This window comes from Haliotis cracherodii, unplaced genomic scaffold (assembly GCF_022045235.1).
Source record: "Haliotis cracherodii isolate W230 unplaced genomic scaffold, xgHalCrac1.p SCAF_15, whole genome shotgun sequence".
NCBI lineage: Eukaryota > Metazoa > Mollusca > Gastropoda > Lepetellida > Haliotidae > Haliotis > Haliotis cracherodii.
In genome coordinates this window covers 1,591,629-1,614,059 of record NW_027266270.1, presented here as the reverse complement: position 1 = coordinate 1,614,059, position 22,431 = coordinate 1,591,629, and the positions used below count along the sequence as shown (strand labels likewise).

General features: G+C 41.8%; 2 protein-coding genes across 2 annotated transcripts in view; one reads left to right on the top strand and one right to left on the bottom strand.

The window, feature by feature from the left end:
* Positions 1 to 6,060, top strand: part of LOC139462611 (sperm-specific sodium:proton exchanger-like) — a 49,143-nt gene extending 43,083 nt beyond the window's left edge. Inside the window, exon 27 of the mRNA XM_071244445.1 lies at positions 4,811 to 6,060. Within this exon, the coding sequence (XP_071100546.1) occupies positions 4,811 to 5,618 (808 nt within the window). The 3' untranslated portion in view covers positions 5,619 to 6,060. The remainder of the gene's footprint in view (positions 1 to 4,810) is intronic.
* Positions 6,061 to 10,986: 4,926 nt separating this feature from the next.
* Positions 10,987 to 22,195, bottom strand: LOC139461700 (uncharacterized). Its single transcript, XM_071243160.1, has 9 exons — positions 21,837 to 22,195; positions 20,226 to 20,946; positions 19,352 to 19,398; positions 18,832 to 18,899; positions 17,836 to 17,950; positions 17,492 to 17,621; positions 15,314 to 15,439; positions 14,031 to 14,164; positions 10,987 to 13,363 (listed from the first exon to the last, which is right to left on the bottom strand). The coding sequence occupies exons 1-9, from the start codon at positions 22,193 to 22,195 to the stop codon at positions 10,987 to 10,989; spliced, it is 4,077 nt and encodes a 1,358-aa protein (XP_071099261.1).
* Positions 22,196 to 22,431: the final 236 nt, after the last annotated feature.

Genomic DNA, 22,431 nt, shown 5'->3' with positions numbered 1-22,431 from the left:
GTGGATCTACACTGACAGACAATGGGGGTTGGGGTAGCCTCGTCTCACCGAAGACTGGGTTTGATTCCCCACATAAGTACAATGTGTGAAGCCCATTTCTGGTGTCCCTGCTGTGATATTGCTGGAATATTGCTAAAAGCGGCATAAAACCATACTCACTCACTCACTGACACACAATGAAACTCATCATCATGTTTTCAAGCATCAGACATGATGTGTCCATGTGCTCAAGTCCATCTCCAAACACATCAAACAAAATTTGAATATGAATGATGACATTGTTGTGTTTGATGCCTTCATGCCCAAATACGCAGAGCAACGTTCTTTGATTTTTGTGGTCATTTTGCCAAATATATATTTAAAAAATGTGGATATTCGTTTTTGAAGTATTTTAGTATGTCATGGAATGTGTTTTGGCAGTAATGTCAAAAAGCAAATAAGTATTACAGCTGGAGCCTTCATGTTTTGCAATAGGTGAGGTGTGTGTAGGTCAGCCTTCATTAGGGGGTAAGGGGGGCCCAGTTGTCTAAGGCGCCACAATTTGCTCTTCAGAGTTTTCTCCCTTGGCATGCCAGAAACTTATGATCAACGGTTTATGTTCTGGTTTGCCCAGATTATGTTTTTAGTTTTTTTTCAGCATCTTAACCATGCTTGTGGATTTCACCTAAGTGGTAAATGTGTTAGACCGGCATCACTTCACGCCATAATATAACTGGCATACTGTTCAAAGCTGTGTTAAACCCCACTCACTCACTCATCCTTCATTATTAATGGTGTCTATATAGAAGTTCACTTCTTATGTTTCAAGCCAGTCAGAGGAGGAAGTAAGTGTGACCATCCCGCTACAGCAAGCATCTGTCATATTGTCTGTTGTGTGTCATATTGTCTGTTGTGTGTCATATTGTCTGTTGTGTGTCATATTGTCTGTTGTGTCATAGTGTCTGTTGTGTGTCATATTGTCTGTTGTGTGTCATAGTGTCTGTTGTGTGTCATATTGTCTGTTGTGTGTCATATTGTCTGTTGTGTGTCATAGTGTCTGTTGTGTGTCATATTGTCTGTTGTGTGTCATATTGTCTGTTGTGTGTCATATTGTCTGTTGTGTGTCATACTGTCTGTTGTGTGTCATATTGTCTGTTGTGTCATTTTGTCTGTTGTGTGTCATATTGTCTGTTGTGTGTCGTATCGTTTGTGTGTCGTATTGTCTGTTGTGTGTCATATTGTCTGTTGTGTGTCATGTTGTCTGTTGTCAATGTGTCATACTGTCTGTTGTGTGTCATATTGTCTGTTGTGTGTCATATTGTCTGTTGTGTGTCATATTGTCTGTTGTGTGTCATATTGTCTGTTGTGTGTCATATTGTCTGTTGTGTGTCATAGTGTCTGTTGTGTGTCTTATTGTCTGTTGTGTCATTTTGTCTGTTATGTGTCATATTGTCTGTTGTGCGTTACATTCTGTTGTGAGTCATCTTGTCTATTGCGCACCATATTGTCTGTTGTGTGTCATATTGTCTGTTGTGTGTCGTATCGTTTGTGTGTCGTATTGTCAGTTGTGTGTCATATTGTCTGTTGTGTGTCATATTGTCTGTTGTGTGTCATATTGTCTGTTGTGTATCATATTGTCTGTTGTGTGTCATATTGTCTGTTGTGTGTCATATTGTCTGTTGTATCATTTTGTCTGTTATGTGTCATATTGTCTGTTGTGTCATATTGTCTGTTGTGTGTCATATTGTCTGTTGTGTGTCATATTGTCTGTTGTGTGTCATATTGTCTGTTGTGTATCATATTGTCTGTTGTGTGTCATATTGTCTGTTGTGTGTCATATTGTCTGTTGTGTCATATTGTCTGTTGTGTATCATATTGTCTGTTGTGTGTCATATTGTCTGTTGTGTATCATATAGTCTGTTGTGTGTCATATTGTCTGTTGTGTGTCATATTGTCTGTTGTGTATCATATTGTCTGTTGTGTGTCATATTGTCTGTTGTGTGTCATATTGTCTGTTGTGTATCATATTGTCTGTTGTGTGTCATATTGTCTGTTGTGTGTCATATTGTCTGTTGTGTATCATATTGTCTGTTGTGTGTCATATTGTCTGTTGTGTGTCATATTGTCTGTTGTGTCATTTTGTCTGTTATGTGTCATATTGTCTGTTGTGCGTTACATTCTGTTGTGAGTCATCTTGTCTATTGCGCACCATATTGTCTGTTGTGCGTCATATTGTCTGTTGTGTGTCGTATCGTTTGTGTGTCGTATTGTCAGTTGTGTGTCATATTGTCTGTTGTGTGTCATGTTGTCTGTTGTCAATGTGTCATCTTGTCTGTTGTGTGTTATCTTGTCTGTTGTGTGTCATAATGTCTGTTGTGTGTCATCTTGTCTGTTGTGTGTCATCATGTCTGTTGTCAATGTGTCATATTGTCTGTTGTGTGTCATATTGTCTGTTGTGTGTCATATTGTCTGTTGTGTGTCATCTTGTCTGTTGTGTGTCATCATGTCTGTTGTCAATGTGTCATATTGTCTGTTGTGTGTCATATTGTCTGTTGTGTGTCATATTGTCTGTTGTGTGTCATTTTGTCTGTTGTCAATGTGTCATATTGTCTGTTGTGTGTCATATTGTCTGTTGTCAATGTGTCATATTGTCTGTTGTGTGTCATATTGTCTGTTGTGTGTCATATTGTCTGTTGTGTGTCATCATGTCTGTTGTCAATGTGTCACATTGTATGTTGTGTCATATTGTCTGCTGTGTGTCATATTGTCTGTTGTGACATTTTGTCTGTTGTACATCATATCATATTGTCTGTTGTGTGTTACATTCTGTTGTGAGTCATCTTGTCTATTGTGCACCATATTGTCTGTTGTGTGTCATGTTGTCTGTTGTGTGTAAAATTATCTGTTGTGTGTCATCATGTCTGTTGTGTCACAGAATTGTGGTTCACCATGATTATGTTTCATTATTTGTCAGCACCATATCATGGGTTTCTTCAAGTGGTAAGGGGCAGTTGGGTAGGCTAGCGGTTAAAGCGCTTGCTCGTCACGCCAAAGCCCTGGTTTTGATTTCCAACAGATGTACAATGTGTGAAGCCTATTTCTGGTGTCCAGCCATGTATTGTTGGAATATTGCTGACAGTGGGATAAAACCCAACCTACTCAACCACTCATCCAAGTGGTAGACGTCTCTAACCTGCATCACTTTGGGCTTTTGTCCCAATTCAAAGGTGACCAACTCCATGGACTGGTGGTGAGTGGAAGGTTTGTGGATCAAACACCGGACAAGTCATAACAAATGACATTAAAAGATGGTACTTGTTGCTACCCTGCCTGGCACACGGCATTAATGGGACTAAACAAGGCCTGGTCAGCTCGGAGTCAGTGTACAGTGTCTGAGTGGGGTATCCATGTTAACTGCAGCATGGTATCTCAGTGGGCTTGCACTATAAATCAAGCAGCCATGAACTAACCCCATTTAGTTTCCTGAGCAGTATGAGTCCTGTAAGGTTTTCAGGGGGGAAATAACTCCCAAAGTCTCCCATGCTTGCCCGGATCAGTCCAAGAAGAATTCTGTGGTAAAATATCAACATTATGCAGTAATATTACCAAAATTCTTCTGCTAAAATTACAAAATTCTGTGGTAGATTCTGTGGTTAAATTTAACTATTTCCTCTTCAAATACTGATATAAAGTACATTTTCGAAAACTCGAAACCAAATTCCCCAAACTATAACTATAAAGAGGAAAAAGAAAAGACATACAAATTGGAAAAGACATACGCATAGAGTCACCAATATCTGGTAAGATTCCAACATGGTTTATGTCATAACACAACAAGAACATATAAAAGTGAGAATTATTTATTCAAAATTTTTGTGTTATTGCAGAAGTCATATTTTGTATGTTTGAATCATTTTTTAAATGTTTTAGCAATGTTTAGGCAAAATATGATAGAAAAGCTTGAAAATATAAAAATAAGTGCACTGATTGATAAAATTAAGTAAATTCTTAGAATTTTCTGTAATTCTGCAGTGTAATTCTGCAATCGCGCAATCGTAGAACTGGTCTGGGACTGGTGACAGGACTATAGAGGCATGGGTGACAGGACTGTAGAGGCATGGGTGACAGGACTATAGAGGCATGGATGACAGGACTGTAGAGGCATGGGTGACAGGACTGTAGAGGCATGGGTGACAGGACTGTAGAGGCATGGGTGACAGGACTATAGAGGCATGGATGACAGGACTGTAGAGGCATGGGTGACAGGACTATAGAGGCATGGGTGACAGGACTGTAGGGGCATGGGTGACAGGACTGTAGGGGCATGGATGACAGGACTATAGAGGCATGGGTGACAGGACTGTAGAGGCATGGGTGACAGGACTGTAGAGGCATGGGTGACAGGACTGTAGAGGCATGGGTGACAGGACTGTAGAGGCATGGGTGACAGGACTATAGAGGCATGGGTGACAGGACTGTAGGGGCATGGGTGACAGGACTTTAGAGGCATGGGTGACAGGACTTTAGAGGCATTGGTGACAGGACTGTAGAGGCATGGGTGACGACTGTAGAGGCATGGGTGACAGGACTATAGAGGCATGGGTGGTCAGGCTGTGACTGATTGCATGTCATGAAGCCCTGATGGTGTGGGATAATGCACATGCTCTCAGTCACTGGTGTGTCCAGACATATACATGCTAGCGACAGGGAGAAAATTGAAATAGTGAAAATGACATTCTCTCTCACACTGAATAAAATGGGTCCCCAGGCCTTATGTTTCTGGAAACCAGTAAGTCAAGTTGTGGCATCAGTCTGATCCTTTGCATTCCAGATCAATGCTCGGGAAACGAATGTCGACGCCGGCATGTATTGAAACCCACCAGAGGAAAGCCCTCCTGAACATCTCCAGCACATCCATGCCGCTGCCGGACTCCAGCCAAGACTACCTCAGTGAAGACGACACCATAAGTCTTCCAGGCTCCGCCGGGTCCATCACAAATGAAGACACCTCCACACCCAACATCGGTCGGAGACGCAGTTCCAGTGGAGTTATTATTACCGATATCCTCCATGGGGGGCACCATCTCCCCCTTGGCCCTCGGAGGAGTTCAGACATCGACCCCAATGACACCTCCGGCTTCGGGCAGCATAGGAGCTCGGATATTCTTCATGACCACCGTCTGAGTCCCCTTCCCACAACCATGGAAGAAAATGAATCCGATGTGAGTGACACATGTTCAGTTGAGAGGCCTGTGGATACAGAGGAGAGACCACAGCGGGCACTTGGAGGCGGAAGTGGCTCTCATTTTGAACAGTGTGATGCCTCAGTATCGACGGATGTCTCGGATGATGCGTTCGAGGAGGTGGAGGACGATATTCCTCGCATGCAGAATGGTCCTGTGATGGATAACGGATCTTTGAAGAGGAATGGTCCTGTGAGAAAGAATGGAATTGTAAAGCAGAACGGATCCGTGAAGAAGGTTGATGTGGCTGTTGGGTATGGTGTTGGCTCCAGTCAGCTGATGGAGCTAGATGGTGAAGGTTCCTGTCAACTGTTGGGGCCAGCCCAGAGCTCCACTGGAGTTGAAATCATTGTGCATCAGCTAGATCTACCACACACAGAGGAAACAAACCTGTAGGAAGGAGATGTTTGTCGAAACTGTTAAAGAGGTCAGGCAGCATGACTTTTTCATCAAGACTTGGTCAAAATTAATATGCTGGATACATACTTCAAATAATAATGTAATCATACTACCGGGGTAATTACACACTAGAGGATGACTCGCTAGTACATGGTGCACTGTAAATACTTGCAATGCTTGGCCTTTTTAAGGAGTCTGAAACATGTATACATCATGAAAAATAACCTCCATTCATTGTTTGTTTTCATATATTCTGATCTTCCATGGATTATTCAGAAATGTCTTTATGTGACATTGACGTGGTTTTGACAGATGTTACCAATGCCTGATGTAAAATTGGTACAAGAACAATGTAGCTTCATACGATATCAAGTACTTTGAAAGGGTGCATGCAGCGTTAGGCAACCAAACAATGCTCACATTTGTCAGAGTAGCAGATACTACTGGTAGAGCAGGACATGCTTACCCTTTTCATGAACACCCTTTTCAGTGATCCATTCTTAGAATTGACATCACTTTTTTACATTGTACACCCTGTGGCATCGGTTTCGGAAGATACAAAAAAAAATCCTTCAAAACTCAGCTTTGGTTTCTGTGTTTCAAAATAACTGAAAATGAATATTTCAAAATATTAAATACAAGATACAGTTTTAAAACATTGCTATTGTATATGGCACTATATAGCATGTGTCCAGGTGTATACACAGGAACGGCTAGAGGATATATAGGACATACAGGATATATTTCCACCTCCGAGCCAATGTTTCTGTTATTGGTAGTGAGACAGTGTATGAAATGAGGATTCTACACCAGGAGGAATCAGTTTCTTGTTTGAATGTGTTATTTTGCGAATCATGTCAACACTTCAGCTGTTTTCATTTTCAATCCTTTACGAATAACAGAAATTGTGATACATTTCAAGTTAATTTGAAAAATGTTCCATCATTGAAAATATATATTTCTGTCCATACATTTCTGTCAACTTTTGAATAGGTTTCCTGAAAAATTCTCAAGTTTTACTCATTTTTACATCCACTCCTGAAATATAAGTGTATACACACTCCTCAAGATGCTCTTGTGATTAAAGCTGCCCGTTAATCAGAATGGTTTACTTACATGGTGGTAATCCAAGTGCTGAATGTGCTGCAGGTCTCCCAATGGGTGTACGCAATGCTGTGTGACAGAGCCTTGTTTCAACATTGTTTGAGACAAATAATGAATGCCATGATGCCATGCCATTTGAATGTATAACCAAAGCTGGGCTTAAGATAGTGCCTTGAGCCATTCAGTGTTTGCGCACATTGGGTACTGATGCTTTTCTTTGGGTATTCATCATAGAGTAGAGCTTTTGTTTGTTGCAGGGTCAATAATCGTTTCATGCCTCAAACCTTTATCCTACAATTATGATAACCATATTTCTTGAAAGTGCTAGAGGAGGCTTTACTATACACCTGGAAAAAAGTCAAGCACCACCTCTGTTTTCCTCTATCCTGGGGGTCTGGGGACGTCTTCATGCCACTGATCTCAATGTGTAAGATAGTACGAGAACACGGATTCACAGGATGGTCACATCATATGATGAGAAACACGTTTCCTCTCGATTTGATGATCACGTGACAAGGACACGCAAAAAGGGAGTGTCAAGGTCACAGTCAAGTGATCTAGGTTCCCACAGTTGTGCATCTAATGGCAACGTCTAGATACGTACACAAAGTCTACATCCTCCGATTACCAACATAATGGGAGTGTAGTGATTTGGAGATGGGTTGCAATATCTCTAGATCACTGATAGGTGTCCTGTGTCACGTGATTGGCAACAATTACAATCCCTGGAGATATCGCAGACCGGAATACAGACCATTGAAAGGGTGGGCAAATAACAACTCCTGGGAACAGCTACAAAATGTAAACAGATAATTGATTTCTGTATTTTCCAAGTGTCAATTTTGAAGCAAAAACAAATGTTTCGTGGGGAAAAGTAATACAGGCTAGGATATTAAGACATGACTTTTATATTGAAATATGAAGAAAGTGGTGATTAACTTGTGTCCAGGTGTATGGCTCGTCGGTTGAAGGCGCCCACTGTTCCTCCAGGGTCGCTAGCTTGTAGTGTGCATGTGTAACCATTGTTACTTCTATACAGTTACCTGATATTGTTGTCCTTGTTTAGTATCTACCAGTCAGTTGTATATAACTGTTAGCCTATAAATACTTGTACACTATTTATGCATCTTTGTTTGCAATAAACCACTTTTGTATTTATGGATTTAGTCCTTGATTGATTCGGGGAGTGAAGTGAAACATTTTATCACTTAATGAAAAACATAATCACACATTATTCTACCCGCCTGTCAAAGACTTCATAGCAGTCTATCCGGGAGTCATCAAAGGCACCACCTATCTTCTAATAATATTTCTTGAATGTATATGCAGGGCTCGATTTCACTATATATAACATGCCACGGGGCAACCTATTGAACAATGCAACCTAATATTTATGTCCACATGCTCCAAAGTGAATGTAAAACATTTTCAATTGTGTGTCTGACTGAGCCTTACTTTTACACAGAGCAACAATCTCTGAATCAATCTCATTAAAATCATATTTTAGTTCTCGCTACCCAAAGATCTGAGGACCAATCAGAGCATCGCTTATCAGATCATGAAAGTGACGGTTGGAATGTGAATTTTGATCGTTTAACCTCGAAAAAAACACACAGGGTATTCCGAACGATAGTTTTGGGCTTTGTCTGTATTCATACAATCTAGACCATCCATTAGCCATTCAAGAATGTTCTTTTGTTCAGTTTTTAATTTTTTGATTAAGTGTATTTCAAAATATTTTTCGAAGTGTAGTCGCCAGTTTGAAACTCGTGCCGCATAGTTTGTTTAAGCTGCTGTCTGACTTCTAGTCATTACATTGGTCGGTCAAAGTTTGCGAAAGGTCGGTCTGACGTGACCCGTAATGGGATGTCCTCAAATCTTTGTATAGCGATAGCGAGAACTAAAATATGATTTTAATGAGATTGATTCAGAGATTGTTGCTCTGTGTAAAAGTAAGGCTCAGTCAGACACACAGTTGAAAATGTTTTACATTCACTTTGGAGCATGTGGACATAAATATTAGGTTGCATTGTTCAATATAAGATCTGATTTTAATGAGATTGTCCCTGAACACACTATCACTTATCAGTGTATTTTGTGTACTTTCTTGGGCTTGATGTCATCAAAGTGTGGGTACTTAAAGATTCTGTGCATATGTTCCTATTGCGTTTTACAGCAATACGTCATTAATTTATGTAAAATCATTATACAGTCATCAGAGATCGGAGATTTTAGCCTTTAGACAACATGCATCTGTTTCAACAGGGGCGTTTGGGTAGCCCAGTGGTTAAAACGTTCGCTTGTCACACCGAAGACCAAGGTTTGATTCCCTACATGGGTACATTGTGTGAAGCCTATTTCTGGTGTCCCCTGCCATGATATTGCAGGAATATTGCTAAAAGCGGTGTGACGCCATATTCATCGTTTCAACATTGCTACATTTTGGCTTTGTCTGGTGCTACTAGGTTTTCATGTCAACGTTGTGCAAGTTAAATCAAGTTTCTTAAATCAAGCCCTGGTATGGGCATTATGTCCTTGGTCTCATTCCATAAAACAATCTTAATGCTGAGATTGGTAACTCGTTCTGTAACAGTGACTAATTATTGTCTTTGCCACTCTTGCCAAGATTGCTTTGTGGTACTGGGCCAATCGGAAGAAGATTTCAAACTGGGACTATGTTCACAGTGGTAGTCCAAATCTCTAGGGCCTTGGTTAAGGGTTGTTTTTGATATTTCAAAACTAGAACCACGTTTGCAATAAGCATCAAAAGTGGTTATGATCACCAATACTTTATGTTGGGACTTTAACAAACTGGTTCATATAATCTCCAGTGTAGGAAAGCGTATCGCCATTCAGATATTCTTCAATTGCTCTCCTTAGTAGTGGCAGGATCTGCTTATCTTTGGTTTAAATTACATCTAATCTAACACCATGCCTTCGTGTGTTTCTTCAAAGTGGCAAAATTCGGTTCAAAGTGATTTGACTAAACTCACTCGAATCCCAGATTCTAATCCTTAGCCTGTCTGTCTGGTCAGTCTGGGGGCAGTGATGTAGCCTAATTGTTAAAGTGTTCTCTTGTCACGCCAAAGACCCGGGTTCGATTCCCAAAATGGGTACAGTGTGTGAAGCCGATTTCTGGTGTCATGATATTGCTGGAATATTACTAAAAGCCGTGTAAAACCATGCTCAATCACTCTCACTCGCCTTAAATTGTGGGGTCCACCAAAGTGATATCCACACACGTCTATGACCTATGTCACTTTGAGCTTTTCACCATCTATGTACCGCCGTCATGTAGCTGGAATATTGCTGACTGCGGCGTTAAACAACAAACAAACAAACAAACCATCTATGTGGTCTAGTGTATAGAGCCCAGAGATTGGAAAGTCCATTGTTCTATCCCCGACCGCATAGTACCATAAGAAGTTCAAACATATTACTTGTTGTTACCCTGCCTGGCACTCAGTTAAGGGAATAAAACAAGGACGGATCGGCTCGGAGTCAGTGTACTGTGTCTGTGTTGGGTATCCATGTTAAACTGGTATCTTAGTGGGCTATCTTAGGTATGTTAGTAGCCTAGCACTATATTACTGGCAGGTGTATGATCAACACACACAGGTCCATGCACACAACGCAACAGTAAGGCCCATTTGATCTGCCCAGAAACATCAAGCTGACAAGGTGTGATATGACTGCAATACTGCTCAACACGAAATAAAACCCATTCATTCAGTCATTGATGAAGAAAACAGTTAACTGTTTGAACTGCCAATCATATTAACAGGGAGTTAAAAATTAATGTTGCATCAGCATTATTTCAGCCATACACTGACAGTGAGTGAGTTAAAAATTAACATTGCATCAGCATTGTTTCAGCCATACACTGACAGTGAGTGAGTTAAAAATTAACATTGCATCAGCATTATTTCAGCCATACACTGACAGTGAGTTAAAAATTAATGTTGCATCAGCATTATTTCAGCCATACACTGACAGTGAGTGAGTTAAAAATTAACGTTGCATCAGCATTATTTCAGCCATACACTGACAGTGAGTGAGTTAAAAATTAATGTTGCATCAGCATTGTTTCAGCCATACACTGACAGTGAGTGAGTTAAAAATTAACGTTGCATCAGCATTATTTCAGCCATACACTGACAGTGAGCGAGTTAAAAAGCAACTTTGCATCAGCATTATTTCAGCCATATAGACTACTGATAAGTATAAAAATGATAACAATTACAAATATTTGTTGTTTTAATCAGGATGTGATGGGTACAGTGGCCCTCAGGATCTGAAACTGTGTCACACGCTGATGCTGGTTAGTGATGTAGGTCTTCAGTTTGCTGTTGGACTTTAGGTGGAAGGTCAGACATCCCTGCTGCAGCTCGACCAGTGTTTCCAGGCCGGAGTTGTGCAGGACACAGTCAGCCATGTCACACGTCCAGCAACACTGCCATGACGACAGGCGACCTGAACTCGACCAGTTCCTGTCTAATGCATCATGACTTTGAGCACATGTATCAATATCACACATGGTGCCAGAAGGGCTCCAGTGAGGACAGTGTTCCCGGTTCCTGTTCATCCATGTTAACCCAGTGTTTAAAGCCCGGTCATGACTTCCGGCAACAGCACACGAAACACCACTGATCTGAGGGTTCTTACAGGAAGCAGCATATCTCAGACTGCTGTCAAGGAACTTTACACAATGGCACAACATATCCGCCTTATTCCTGACATCAGGGTGAAGCTTCTGGTCATCTAGTTTGTATCTAGTCTTCATGCAATCATGATTCATTCTGACTGTTTCTTGAGACATTGTGTTTGGACAGGTATCTCTCTCTGGCCTTTCAGCAGTTGTACAAAAAACACATCTGGCAAAAGGATGTCGTGTGCAATTTATGTCTGGAGAACTAATATTGTTCAGCTTCCTACTGTGACAGTGACAAGCATCTGGCCTTTCATCTCTTGTACAATGTCCACAAGTGGCTTCTCCACATGTGCACTTTGTCAAATCAGATTCCGTATTGTCCATCAGCCTCTGTCCACATTGGCATGTCAACTTGTCTTGCCTGTCAAGATCTTGTCTATTGGCGATGTTCATGATCATGCCACCACAAGCTATTCCATCGCCCTCCCCACCAGTCTCACAGTGACAGGATGAACATTCATATTGACTGGTATGAGGGTTACAACTTGACCAGTTTAAGTTCCCGTCCTCATTATGGCTCTGTGAATGATTTAGGAACCGCACTACCTTCTGTGGTCGATCCTCTGTTCGAGACACATTACCGTAATCTGAATGTCCCTGGGAATTTCCAGAAACATTATCCAAAATGGGTGATGTTCCTTTGGTAGTGTTTGTGGATTTAAGCTTCAATATTTTTGAATTGCCTTTACTTAAACTGTTCTTTCCACCCACAGCTACAAGGCCACGTTTAGGGTCCTGTTTGGGTGATTTAGCCATTGTAGACATCCTTTCTGGTCTCATTTTCACAACCTTTGCCTCTTTAGTATCCATGCTATCTTTTGATGATTGTTTCCTACCTGAGAAAGTGTTTGGTTTTTCGGATGCCTGTTTTTCTTCCTCATCAGACGCGTCTTCCTCAACCCCTGTCCAGTCCTTGAACATCTCCCCTCGCTTGGTTTGCCTCAACTTGAATTTGATCGCTTTGTCTATCACTTTATCCTTCTCTCTCATGAATTCCTCATCTTGCTGCGCAAAGTGGCAATGGGAAGGATCGTTCTTGTTCTTGTTTGAAGCTGTCCCATCTACAGATCTGAAAACAGGATTGGGGATCTGTGGTTCCTGATGCTGCCCAACAATTCCTGAAGATTCTAAGTTTGAAGCATCTGTTGTAAGATCATGCTGGACATGTACGGTATCAGTTGGCTCTGGAACTGCACGGGCTACATCAGAGGAGCCTTGCTGATGACGATCCACAGGCGCTCTCTCAGTCCTGTCTTCATGTTGGATGTCCTTTGTGAGTTGGTCTGTACCAAAGGAAGACATGGGATGGTGGCCGTGCATAGAAGGACTTTCATCAATTTCGACTATTTTATCTTTGGTTTCAGTTACTTGGGAAGTACCTGGTTTACGGTGTACAGTAGAATCAGATCTATGGTTAGAGGACACCGCCTGTTTGTGTGCTGGAAGTGACTGGTGAACCCTGGAGTGTTCACTAATGGCCTGTGTGACTATCTGGGCCGCAAGGTCATCTGCCATACTGTCAACTGACTTGCTGACTGAACCAAGCTGCTGCTGCTGGACACCCTGATTACCACCAGGCCTCTGTTTCCCCTTCCCAGATCGAGAACTACGGTCTCTGGGAAGTTTAGCCCTCTTACTGCCACCTTCCTTCTCGGGTTTCGCAAATATTTTTAAGATTTTCTCTTGAATCGAACTATTCATCCTCCAACAGAGTTTCCAATCAAAAGATATTTTTCTAGACCTTGTTGCCTTCCTGTGATCACTGTTAATCTGGCTGGAGAAATCTCGACACAGTGTCTTCATTACATGCCAGAGGAAGTGGTTTAGCCAAGGGAGATATGGAGGGTGCTGTGAGGACCTCTGAAGCTCATCTCTGTACTTGGGTGAAGACAAGCAGGCAAACATCTTGCAGAGATTCTCGTAGTCCCTACGTAATTAGACAAAATGTATTCAAGAAAGGAAAAAAACAACCTAAATGTCTAGCAGGATAACCTGTTATCATATAACTTTCCTCTTCCTGTTTGTGGGGTGGTCGGGTAGCCTAGTGGTTAAAGCATTCACACGTTGCGCTGAAGACCCGGGTTCGATTCCCGTCATGGGTACAAAGTATGAAGCCAATTTCTGGTGTCCCCCGCCTTGATATTGTCGGAATATTGCTAAATGCAGTGTAAAACCATACTCACTCACTCTTCCTGTTTGTTGTATACATCATTTTATGAGTACCTCCACTATACGGTGTCTATTTGCGATACTTTGAATCGAAAAGGATTGCCCCGACAATGTTTCTACGTTTGTCAGCACCATACCCGTGCTCGTGAGTTTCACAGAAGTGGCAAATGTCTGCATCACTTTGGGCTTTCCTTACACATTAAGCTGACACGCCGCGATATAACTGAAATACTGTTAAAGATGGCGTTAAACCCAACTCACTCACTCACTCACAAAAAGGATTGATGGGTTCGTTAAAAAAACATCATTTACGTTAACGCGTCTTCGTACTCTCTTCACAACAAATCTGCAAGGTAAGCCATGACTATTGGTCTTCCAGTTCCAGGAACACAAATTGTCTTATTGTGGTTTGTATGAGCTCGTACCTGTAAATGACGGGAAATTTCCTGCAAACGTCAGACCATGTGCCAGTCAGCCTAGCTACTGGAAACAGCTGAAGTCCAGTTATCACTGACCACGCGGAATGAAGGTCACCCGATTCTCGACACGCCTCACTGACCTGCACCAACAGTACAAGGGGAAGTAAGTCGCAGTAGGGAGTACGTGTACGTCTTGCAGCGAGCATGTGTGGTCCTGTTGCCTAAGGTTTATAATTACCGGTACTGCCAATTTGGGAATAAATAATCCAAGACCATGTCAGTTGGTTAAAACCACAACCAGGACATGTTGATGAAAAAACATGGTAAGAGTGAGGGCAAATATGGGATTGGAGCTCACCACCAGGAATCATGGCAACTTTCGATGCGACCCATATTCTATGTGAAAGCTTAATGGTAGCATTCTTCCTCTTTTTAATCGAAATTTCTCGATATTTTAATTACTTTCTCGAAATTTCGAGTGTTTTTTTAACGTTACTATGAATATTTTCCAGTTGCTTCGATTCTTTTTTTGTTTCTTCGTTTATTTTCTATTTATTACAATTATTTTCTTAAAATTTTTAATTTTGGAATAAACTTGAAATAAGGAGATAATAATCGAAATAAAGAGAGCAAAACTTGTAATTTCGAGAAAAGTTATTGAAATTACGAAAAAGAAGGGGAAATTTCGAGTTTATTAAATAAGATTATTGGAAATAATGAAAGTAACAAGAAAAACCCGTAAATTTCAAGATAATAATTGAAATAACGAGAGAAAAACATCAAATTCTCGATTTTTAAAAATTAACTTGAAGTAACGAGAAATAATCTAAATTGCGAGAAAATAATCTAAATTACGAGAAAGAACCTTGGAGTGACGAGAAAATAATTGAACTTACAAAAATATAATCGAAATTACGAGATAAAAAACTTGAAATTTAAATAATATAAACAAATAATTGAAATAACGAGAAATTTCGATTTAAAAGTAAACACATATATGCTACCAAAGTGGAATCATTATAGGCTTTCGTAATTCTAAAGATATAAGAGCAGTTACGATTGTTCCCCTGGAGAGTTCCGTGTAAGAGGTGACCGAATGAGTGGGTGGCCAGGCTCGGTGACTTGATTGATACACGTCATGGTGCCCCGATGGAGTGGATTGTTGGGGACAATACCAATCACTGGATTGCCTGGTCCAGTGGATTTACAGGCCGTCCTCATATGGCTGAAATGAGTGCAGTGTTAAATAACAAACAAACAAAGGTTAAGGTGTCACTGGTACTATTCACCTGTATGAAGAACTTGACCCTATGGATCCTGTTTGCGTGCGTGCTGGACTTGACTATCTCCATGGCAACGAGATTGCTGGCATGGTTGGAGAAGGTTAGCAGCTTCATCAACTTTGAAGGACGGGCCTGGTTGCAAATAGTGAACAAGGTAGCTACAATGTCCAGCTTGTACCGTGTCTTTCAAAATAAGCTCTAAGTACATGCTATGTGTGATTAAGAATTGGTTTTGATATGTTTGGTATTTATTGAAGTATAAACGTAACAGCGCTGTGCACACTGCTTGTTAAACAAACGCTTAGCCTCTAAAAATATATAATTTTTATAGAAACAAACAACTCCATTTAAACTGAAAAGGAGCCCCAGTGAGATGGGGGATTCAGAACCTGAATCTGTGGAAAATCTAGACTCCTGCATGGGCAGGAGGGGAGATAGTAAAGTGAGTGAGTTGGGTTTAACGCCGCTTTTAACAGTTTTCCAGTTATATCGCAGCGTGTCAGCTTAATGTGGAAGGAAAGCCCGAAGTGATGCAGGTTAGGGGTTAACCACTTCGGTGAAACCCACGAGCACGGGTATGGTGCTGACAAACCAACAAACATAATCGGGGCGAACTGGGATTTGAACCCACAATCATAGGTTTCTGGCACGCCCAAGGGATGCAACTCTGTGTGTAGGATGCAGACCCTGCACTAAGGGTTTTGTTTCTCTACCTCCATAAACACAAAACAATAAGTACTTCACAGTCTGTTTATCTAATCATTAACATAAACACAGTGTAGACAACGATAAAAATCAGATTTTACATGCACCGTTAATTTATGTGTTATTTGTTTGTTTATCGTTGCACCAGTGCAACCTATTATTGAAAAAATGCAACCTAACATTTATGTCTACATGCACTATTAATTTATGTGTTGTTTGTTTGTTTGTTTATCGCAGCACCAGTGCAACCTATTATTGTAAAAATGCAACCTAACATTTATGTCTACATGCACTATTAATTTATGTGTTGTTTGTTTGTTTGTTTATCGCAGCACCAGTGCAACCTATTATTGTAAAAATGCAACCTAACATTTATGTCTACATGCACTATTAATTTATGTGTTGTTTGTTTGTTTGTTTATCGCAGCACCAGTGCAACCTATTATTGTAAAAATGCAACCTAACATTTATGTCTACATGCACTATTAATTTATGTGTTGTTTGTTTGTTTGTTTATTGCAGCACCAGTGCAACCTATTATTGTAAAAATGCAACCTAACATTTATGTCTACATGCACTATCAATTTATGTGTTGTTTGTTTGTTGTTTAACGCCACACTCAGCAATATTCCAGCTATATGACGGCAGTCTGTAATAATCGAGTCAGGGACAAACACTCCAGTGATTGACATCACGAGCATCGAGCTACACAATTGGGATACAATGACATGCATCAACCAAGTCACCGAGCCTGATCACCTGATCCCGTTAGTCATCTCGTACAACAAGCATGGGTTGCTGAAGATAATTTCAGGAGAGCGGAAACACCAATATGACAGATGGAAGCCAGTATGTGTCTCTTTGGGGGTTAATTCAAGTCGTTCTACCCATCATCGTGGCAATACGCTATACACGACTGTCTCTGTGGTCTAGTGGATAGAGTCTCAGCCCGGGGGTATAAGAGGTTCGATCCCATGGACGCATCATACCAAAAGACGTTAAAAGATTGTACTTGTTGGAAGTCCTGGCTGGCGCTCGGGATTGGGGGATACAAAAAGGTTGGTTGGTTTGTTGTTTAACGCCACACTCAGTAATATTCCAGCTATTTGACGGCGGTCTGTAAATAATCGAGTCTGGACCAGACAATCCAGTGATTAATATCATGAGCATCGACCCGCACAATTGAGATTGATGGCATGTATGAACCAAGTCAGCGAGCCTGACCACCCGATCCCGTTAGTCGCCTCTTACGACAAGCATTGTCGCCTTTTACGGCAAGCATGGGTTGCTGAAGACCTATTCTACCTGGTATCTTCACGGGTCGGATACAAAAGGGACTTGGAGTCGGTATACAGTGTCTGAGTAGGATATTCATGTTAAACAGCGGCAAAGAGAAGTCAACGTCGCTAAATAAGTACAATGATCTTGAGTGCGACGTTAACCCCATCCCTCCAGCCTTCCACAGGCCCCCTTACTTACTGCGTTGCGTTTATCAAAGAAGTTGACGATTTCCAGTTCCGTGATTTTATTGAACAGGTCGATGTGAATCTGGGTCAACTGAGAGGCGAAGGTCTCCGGCGTCGCCCCATATAGCCAACGCTTCGCCTTCCTGGAAAACATGAACTGACATTTTATTAATTTTACACATAAAATCAAATCAAAGTAACTATGCCATCGTCTCAAGCGTTACAGCGACGTTTGAGTAGTACAGTGGTGAGTGCCTTTGGTCGTCTGGTTGATGTCCACATAGAACAATGTGTGACATCTGTATCGGTGTCGCCTATGATAATGACAAAGGCAGCCAAAAACTAACACTGATATACCTCTTGAGGGATCCATAGGTTTCAAACACGGCTAAGCTGATCATGGCATCTCGTGCTGGAGTCCGCTCAACTCCCAGACTCTTCAGATTGCTCCATCTGGTGGACGCGGACTTACCTGCAACAGGTGTTATAGTGACAGTGTAGGTACCGTATATGACCGTAGATAAATTGAATACCGCCCAAGAAAAATATTTAAAGGGGTCGGCTTATGTAAAGGTTACACTTTAATCAAACTCTTTTTCTGTTGGTCAAAAATACAACATCGTATTGCTTCAGGTGAATGAACAACGCTATAACAAATTTGTTCCATGGAAATGTGAAATTTGCGATTAAACATCACTAGACATGATGATTTGCCATTTTGATTGTATTTCATGTTATACTAGGCATTGTTTTGTATGCAGGGATAAAGATTACCGTGTGATTGTCTAGTAAACTAAGCCAGAAATAGCATTCAGCTGTACACATGTTTTCTTCCAATGTACTGGTGATTACGTTAAAACATACCCAATAAAAAAATGGAAAAGAATTTTGATGCAATTATCAAATAAAATATCAGAGTATACGTGTGTATGTTTAACGGGGACTTTGACGACCACAAATGGGTTTCACACATGGTACCCAAGTGGGACTCGAACCCAGGTCCTCGGCGTGACGAGGGATCGTTTTAACCACTAGGCTACCCGACCATCCGTCTTCGTTGGACATGTAGATAAAGACAGAAAAAAATCATCCTGGGTCATGGACTTGCCCATCATTTGATGTTCACAAAAAGAATCAGCCTCATCTTCGCCATACTTATAAACTTGACCATGTTATTGTAAGTTAGCAGAAAGTCAGATAACTAGGACAAAAACATTTATAAGATTCTGTTACATAACAATAGACTTTCCAAGTGGCCCAAAAGGGCCCATATCCTGCCTCTTCCTTAAATAAACATCAAAATGAACTTAGAGACAACCTTTCGACTGTATGCCAAGTACAAATAAGACCTACTTTTTGGTTGAGCGAATTCTTGGACTAAATCCGTTATGCTGTCATCGGAATAGTCACGATTGAGCTCCCTGAAAAAAATGTCAATAAAGTTACTCACTTCAACACAGCCAATACGAGGCCATGGTGTATAATTATAAGCTACATCATCGCAAACTGATGAGTCGAGTTATTGAGTGATGTGTTGTAAGGTTTCATTGTAAACCTGCACCTGTTAGATTCTGCATTCGAATCGGTCCCCAGTAACCATGCTGGCTCGGATGGTCAGACTCGGCGACTTGGTTGATTGCGTGTCATTGTACCCCGACGACGTGAATCGTTGCTCACAATATCAATCACTGGATGGTCTCGCCCAAACTCGATTATTAGCATGCTCCGTCATATGGCTGGAATATTGCTGGGTTCGGCGTTAAACAACAAACAAAACACTGTCGATGCCTTTTATTCCAGGCATCTGTAAGATGTCACATCTCTCTTATTACTAGTATTTAAACACGACCGTTTGTGATATACTTCTACCTACATCTCGCGTTCTCTTGCTAATCTCTCTTCATTCCGCATTTTCCAAATCTGAAACAAAAGTCACATAGTGACAAGTGTATATAAAAATAGAGTCAAGTTCCAACGAATTGCACACAAAGGCAACACTACCAATTCTTTGTTATTTCGAACAATTAATACATAGCCTACAAGTCGATTATTTGTGTTCAATTTAACCTAGGTCCGTTCCATGAAGACTATAATGTGCCTTGTGTATGGACGAGGTGGATCTTCATAAAACCAACACACCCAAAGGTCACAGTACAAAAATAATGTAAACAACAGAGACGACCCGGGTTAGAATACATACATTAATAAACTTTGTATTACAATATTACCTTTTACGCTCAATGGAATCTGTTTCTGCAGATAATCGAAACATGTATTACTACGGGAAGGGTTTTGTCGCTTTTATTTCTTTGAGTAGTGTGAGGTTTCAACAGGTATATGAACTGAGGTCAGGTGACATGGGGTGTAATGTCGCGTCCCAGATTATTGCAATTGTAGCGACGTGCATGCACGTGTGTGTGGCCGTGTAATAGTCCACTCTGATGCAGATTTATAGTGCAAGCCCACTGAGATACCATGCTGCAGTTTAACATGAATACCCCACTCAGACACACTATACTGACTCTGGAACGACCAGTCTTTGTTTTAGCCCCTTAATGCCGAGCGCCAGGCAGGGTAACAACAAGTACCATCTTTTAACGACTTTTGGTATGGGCCAATCTCTCTCTGTTGGAGGTTGGGTCTGGAGGTATGGTCTTTAGAGGTCGAATCTAGAGGTATGGTCGTGAAATATAGGTCGACCTCTATTAAAAGCACTGATTTCTAAATAGAGGAAATACGGTATTTACTTTCTGCAGCTGGTTGAGACAGGTCTTGGTGATGCCCCACTTGTTATAACGGATGGCGGCGATGTCAACGGCTCTGTGAGGCTCCGCCCGTAGGCCTTCGCTCAAGAAGGCCAGGGTCGTGTACTTGAAGTACAGGCCGCTGCCAGGGGTGCACCCTGACCCGCCACCCAGCATGCACTCTGATTGGCTCTTCCTGACCACGTGGCGCTTGCCTCTGCACGTGCATGGTGCGGAAAGATCTGTGGAAGACTGAGACTGCCGCACCTCATCACACTTTGTTCTTGTTTGGGACTTTCGGACTTGTGGGATTACAAATTTGACATGTTTAAAAGGAGAATCCTTCTGCATATGAGGATCAGCGTTTGAAGTTCGGAATGCTCTTCCAGGCTGTTTGGAATGGAGACTCGCAAAGGAGCTCTGGGTGCCAACGCTATCTACAGCACAGAATGCAAATGGTCTCTTGACGAATCTAAGGATCCCGTCTTCCCCCTTGGTGCCTCTGGGTAATGCTGATTTTCTGGCGTCCATGGCATCCTTCCGACCGACTGTCCACGTCCGGTATCCGAACCACTCGGGATGGTCTTGGGCGTGGATCATTTCCAGCCAGTTTGTCCACAGTTCGTCTGAGCCATCGGCCGAGTTGCACATCTCGAAGTACCACACACTGCCGAGACTTGTGCAGATCGCGAACTTCCGGGACCGCGTGTCAATCAGGAAAAACCTGGAAATATATGAAAATATACAAATATATCAGTAGAGTGAGTGAGTGAGTACGCAGCTCTGAACAGTATTCCACTTATAGCACTTATTATGTCAGCTTGTTGTGTGATGTTGCGTCGGTCTAAGACGTAACATTGGTAAAGCACGAGTACGGGTATGGTGCGGATAAACCTAGGTTCATAATTGGGGCGAGTCTAGATTCGAACCCAGTATCACAGGTTTCTGATACACATAAGGGACGAAACTCTGTGTATGATCAGAAGAACTGCTTTCAAGTGTGTACACAAACACAAACAATAGACATAATTTATAGACAACGTCTGCTGAGATCTCCATTTATTATCAATGATGTATATGTTACAATGCGCCAAATTCACACCCTTAAGCATGCTTGCTCAGGGCGCTACATTATTACCTCGGTCAATGGGTCAGTGGGGTGCATGGTCAGAGCCCTAGAAACTCGGGAGTCAAGCTGCCAAACACGTCCCCCATCCAACTACTCTCGCCACCAGCGCTGTTTAACTGATTTCTGACCGACATAGGACCACTGTTTGATTACCAGACTGGATTGTTTACAAACCGCCGTGATATAGCTGGGATACTGGTGACTGCTACATTCAACGACAACCAAACATATGACCCGTGAAGATCCGGGGTAGAATAGGTCTTCAGCAACCAATGCTTGCCGAAACAGGCGAGTATGCTTGTCGCAAAGGCGGCTAACGGGATCACACTGTTTGACTTGGTTGATGCATGCCATCGTATCGATGCTCGTTATGTCAACCGCTGGATCCTCTGGTCCAGACTCGTTTATGTACAGACCGCCATCATATAGCTGAAATATCGCTGAGTGCGGTGTTAAACAAACTAACCAGACATATTGTGTCATACCTGATAAACCTCAGCGGAGCCGAGCTGACGAGTTCCATTCCCTCCACATCCAGGTCGACATTCGCTCTGTACTTCACGCCAGGATGTTTCTTGTAATCTGGAAGACGCTGTACGGCCATAACACAATCTGTTGTGGTCAGTCCCAGAAACACGTGGCGGTCCACCTCTCCGTCCTCTCGCAGCTGGAAACAGGGCGCTTCCAGGACAATGTCCGAGGACATCCCCGGGTAGTCACCACGCTTGAGTAGTTTGGCTACTCTGCCCGTCCTGTCTTCTTTCCCTGCTTTAGAGCGTCCCCCGATGCGATGTTTCATAAACCAAGTTGCGTTGTTTGTAAATTTGTTGAATCTACAGGTCATGCTATACATTGTCACCTCACCGGAATCATTATTGATGGACTGTGATTGTGACGTCATACGATTATGACGTCATATTCTACACTCGTAAGGTTCCCGTTGACGTAGAAGCCCAAGTTCGATGATCACCTCCGTGAGATTCAGGAGAACAATTCTTGCCACAAAACATGATGATAATCGTGTCTGTATACATTGTCTTAAAATCGTGTCAAAATAACAACACAATTTGGGGGAAGACT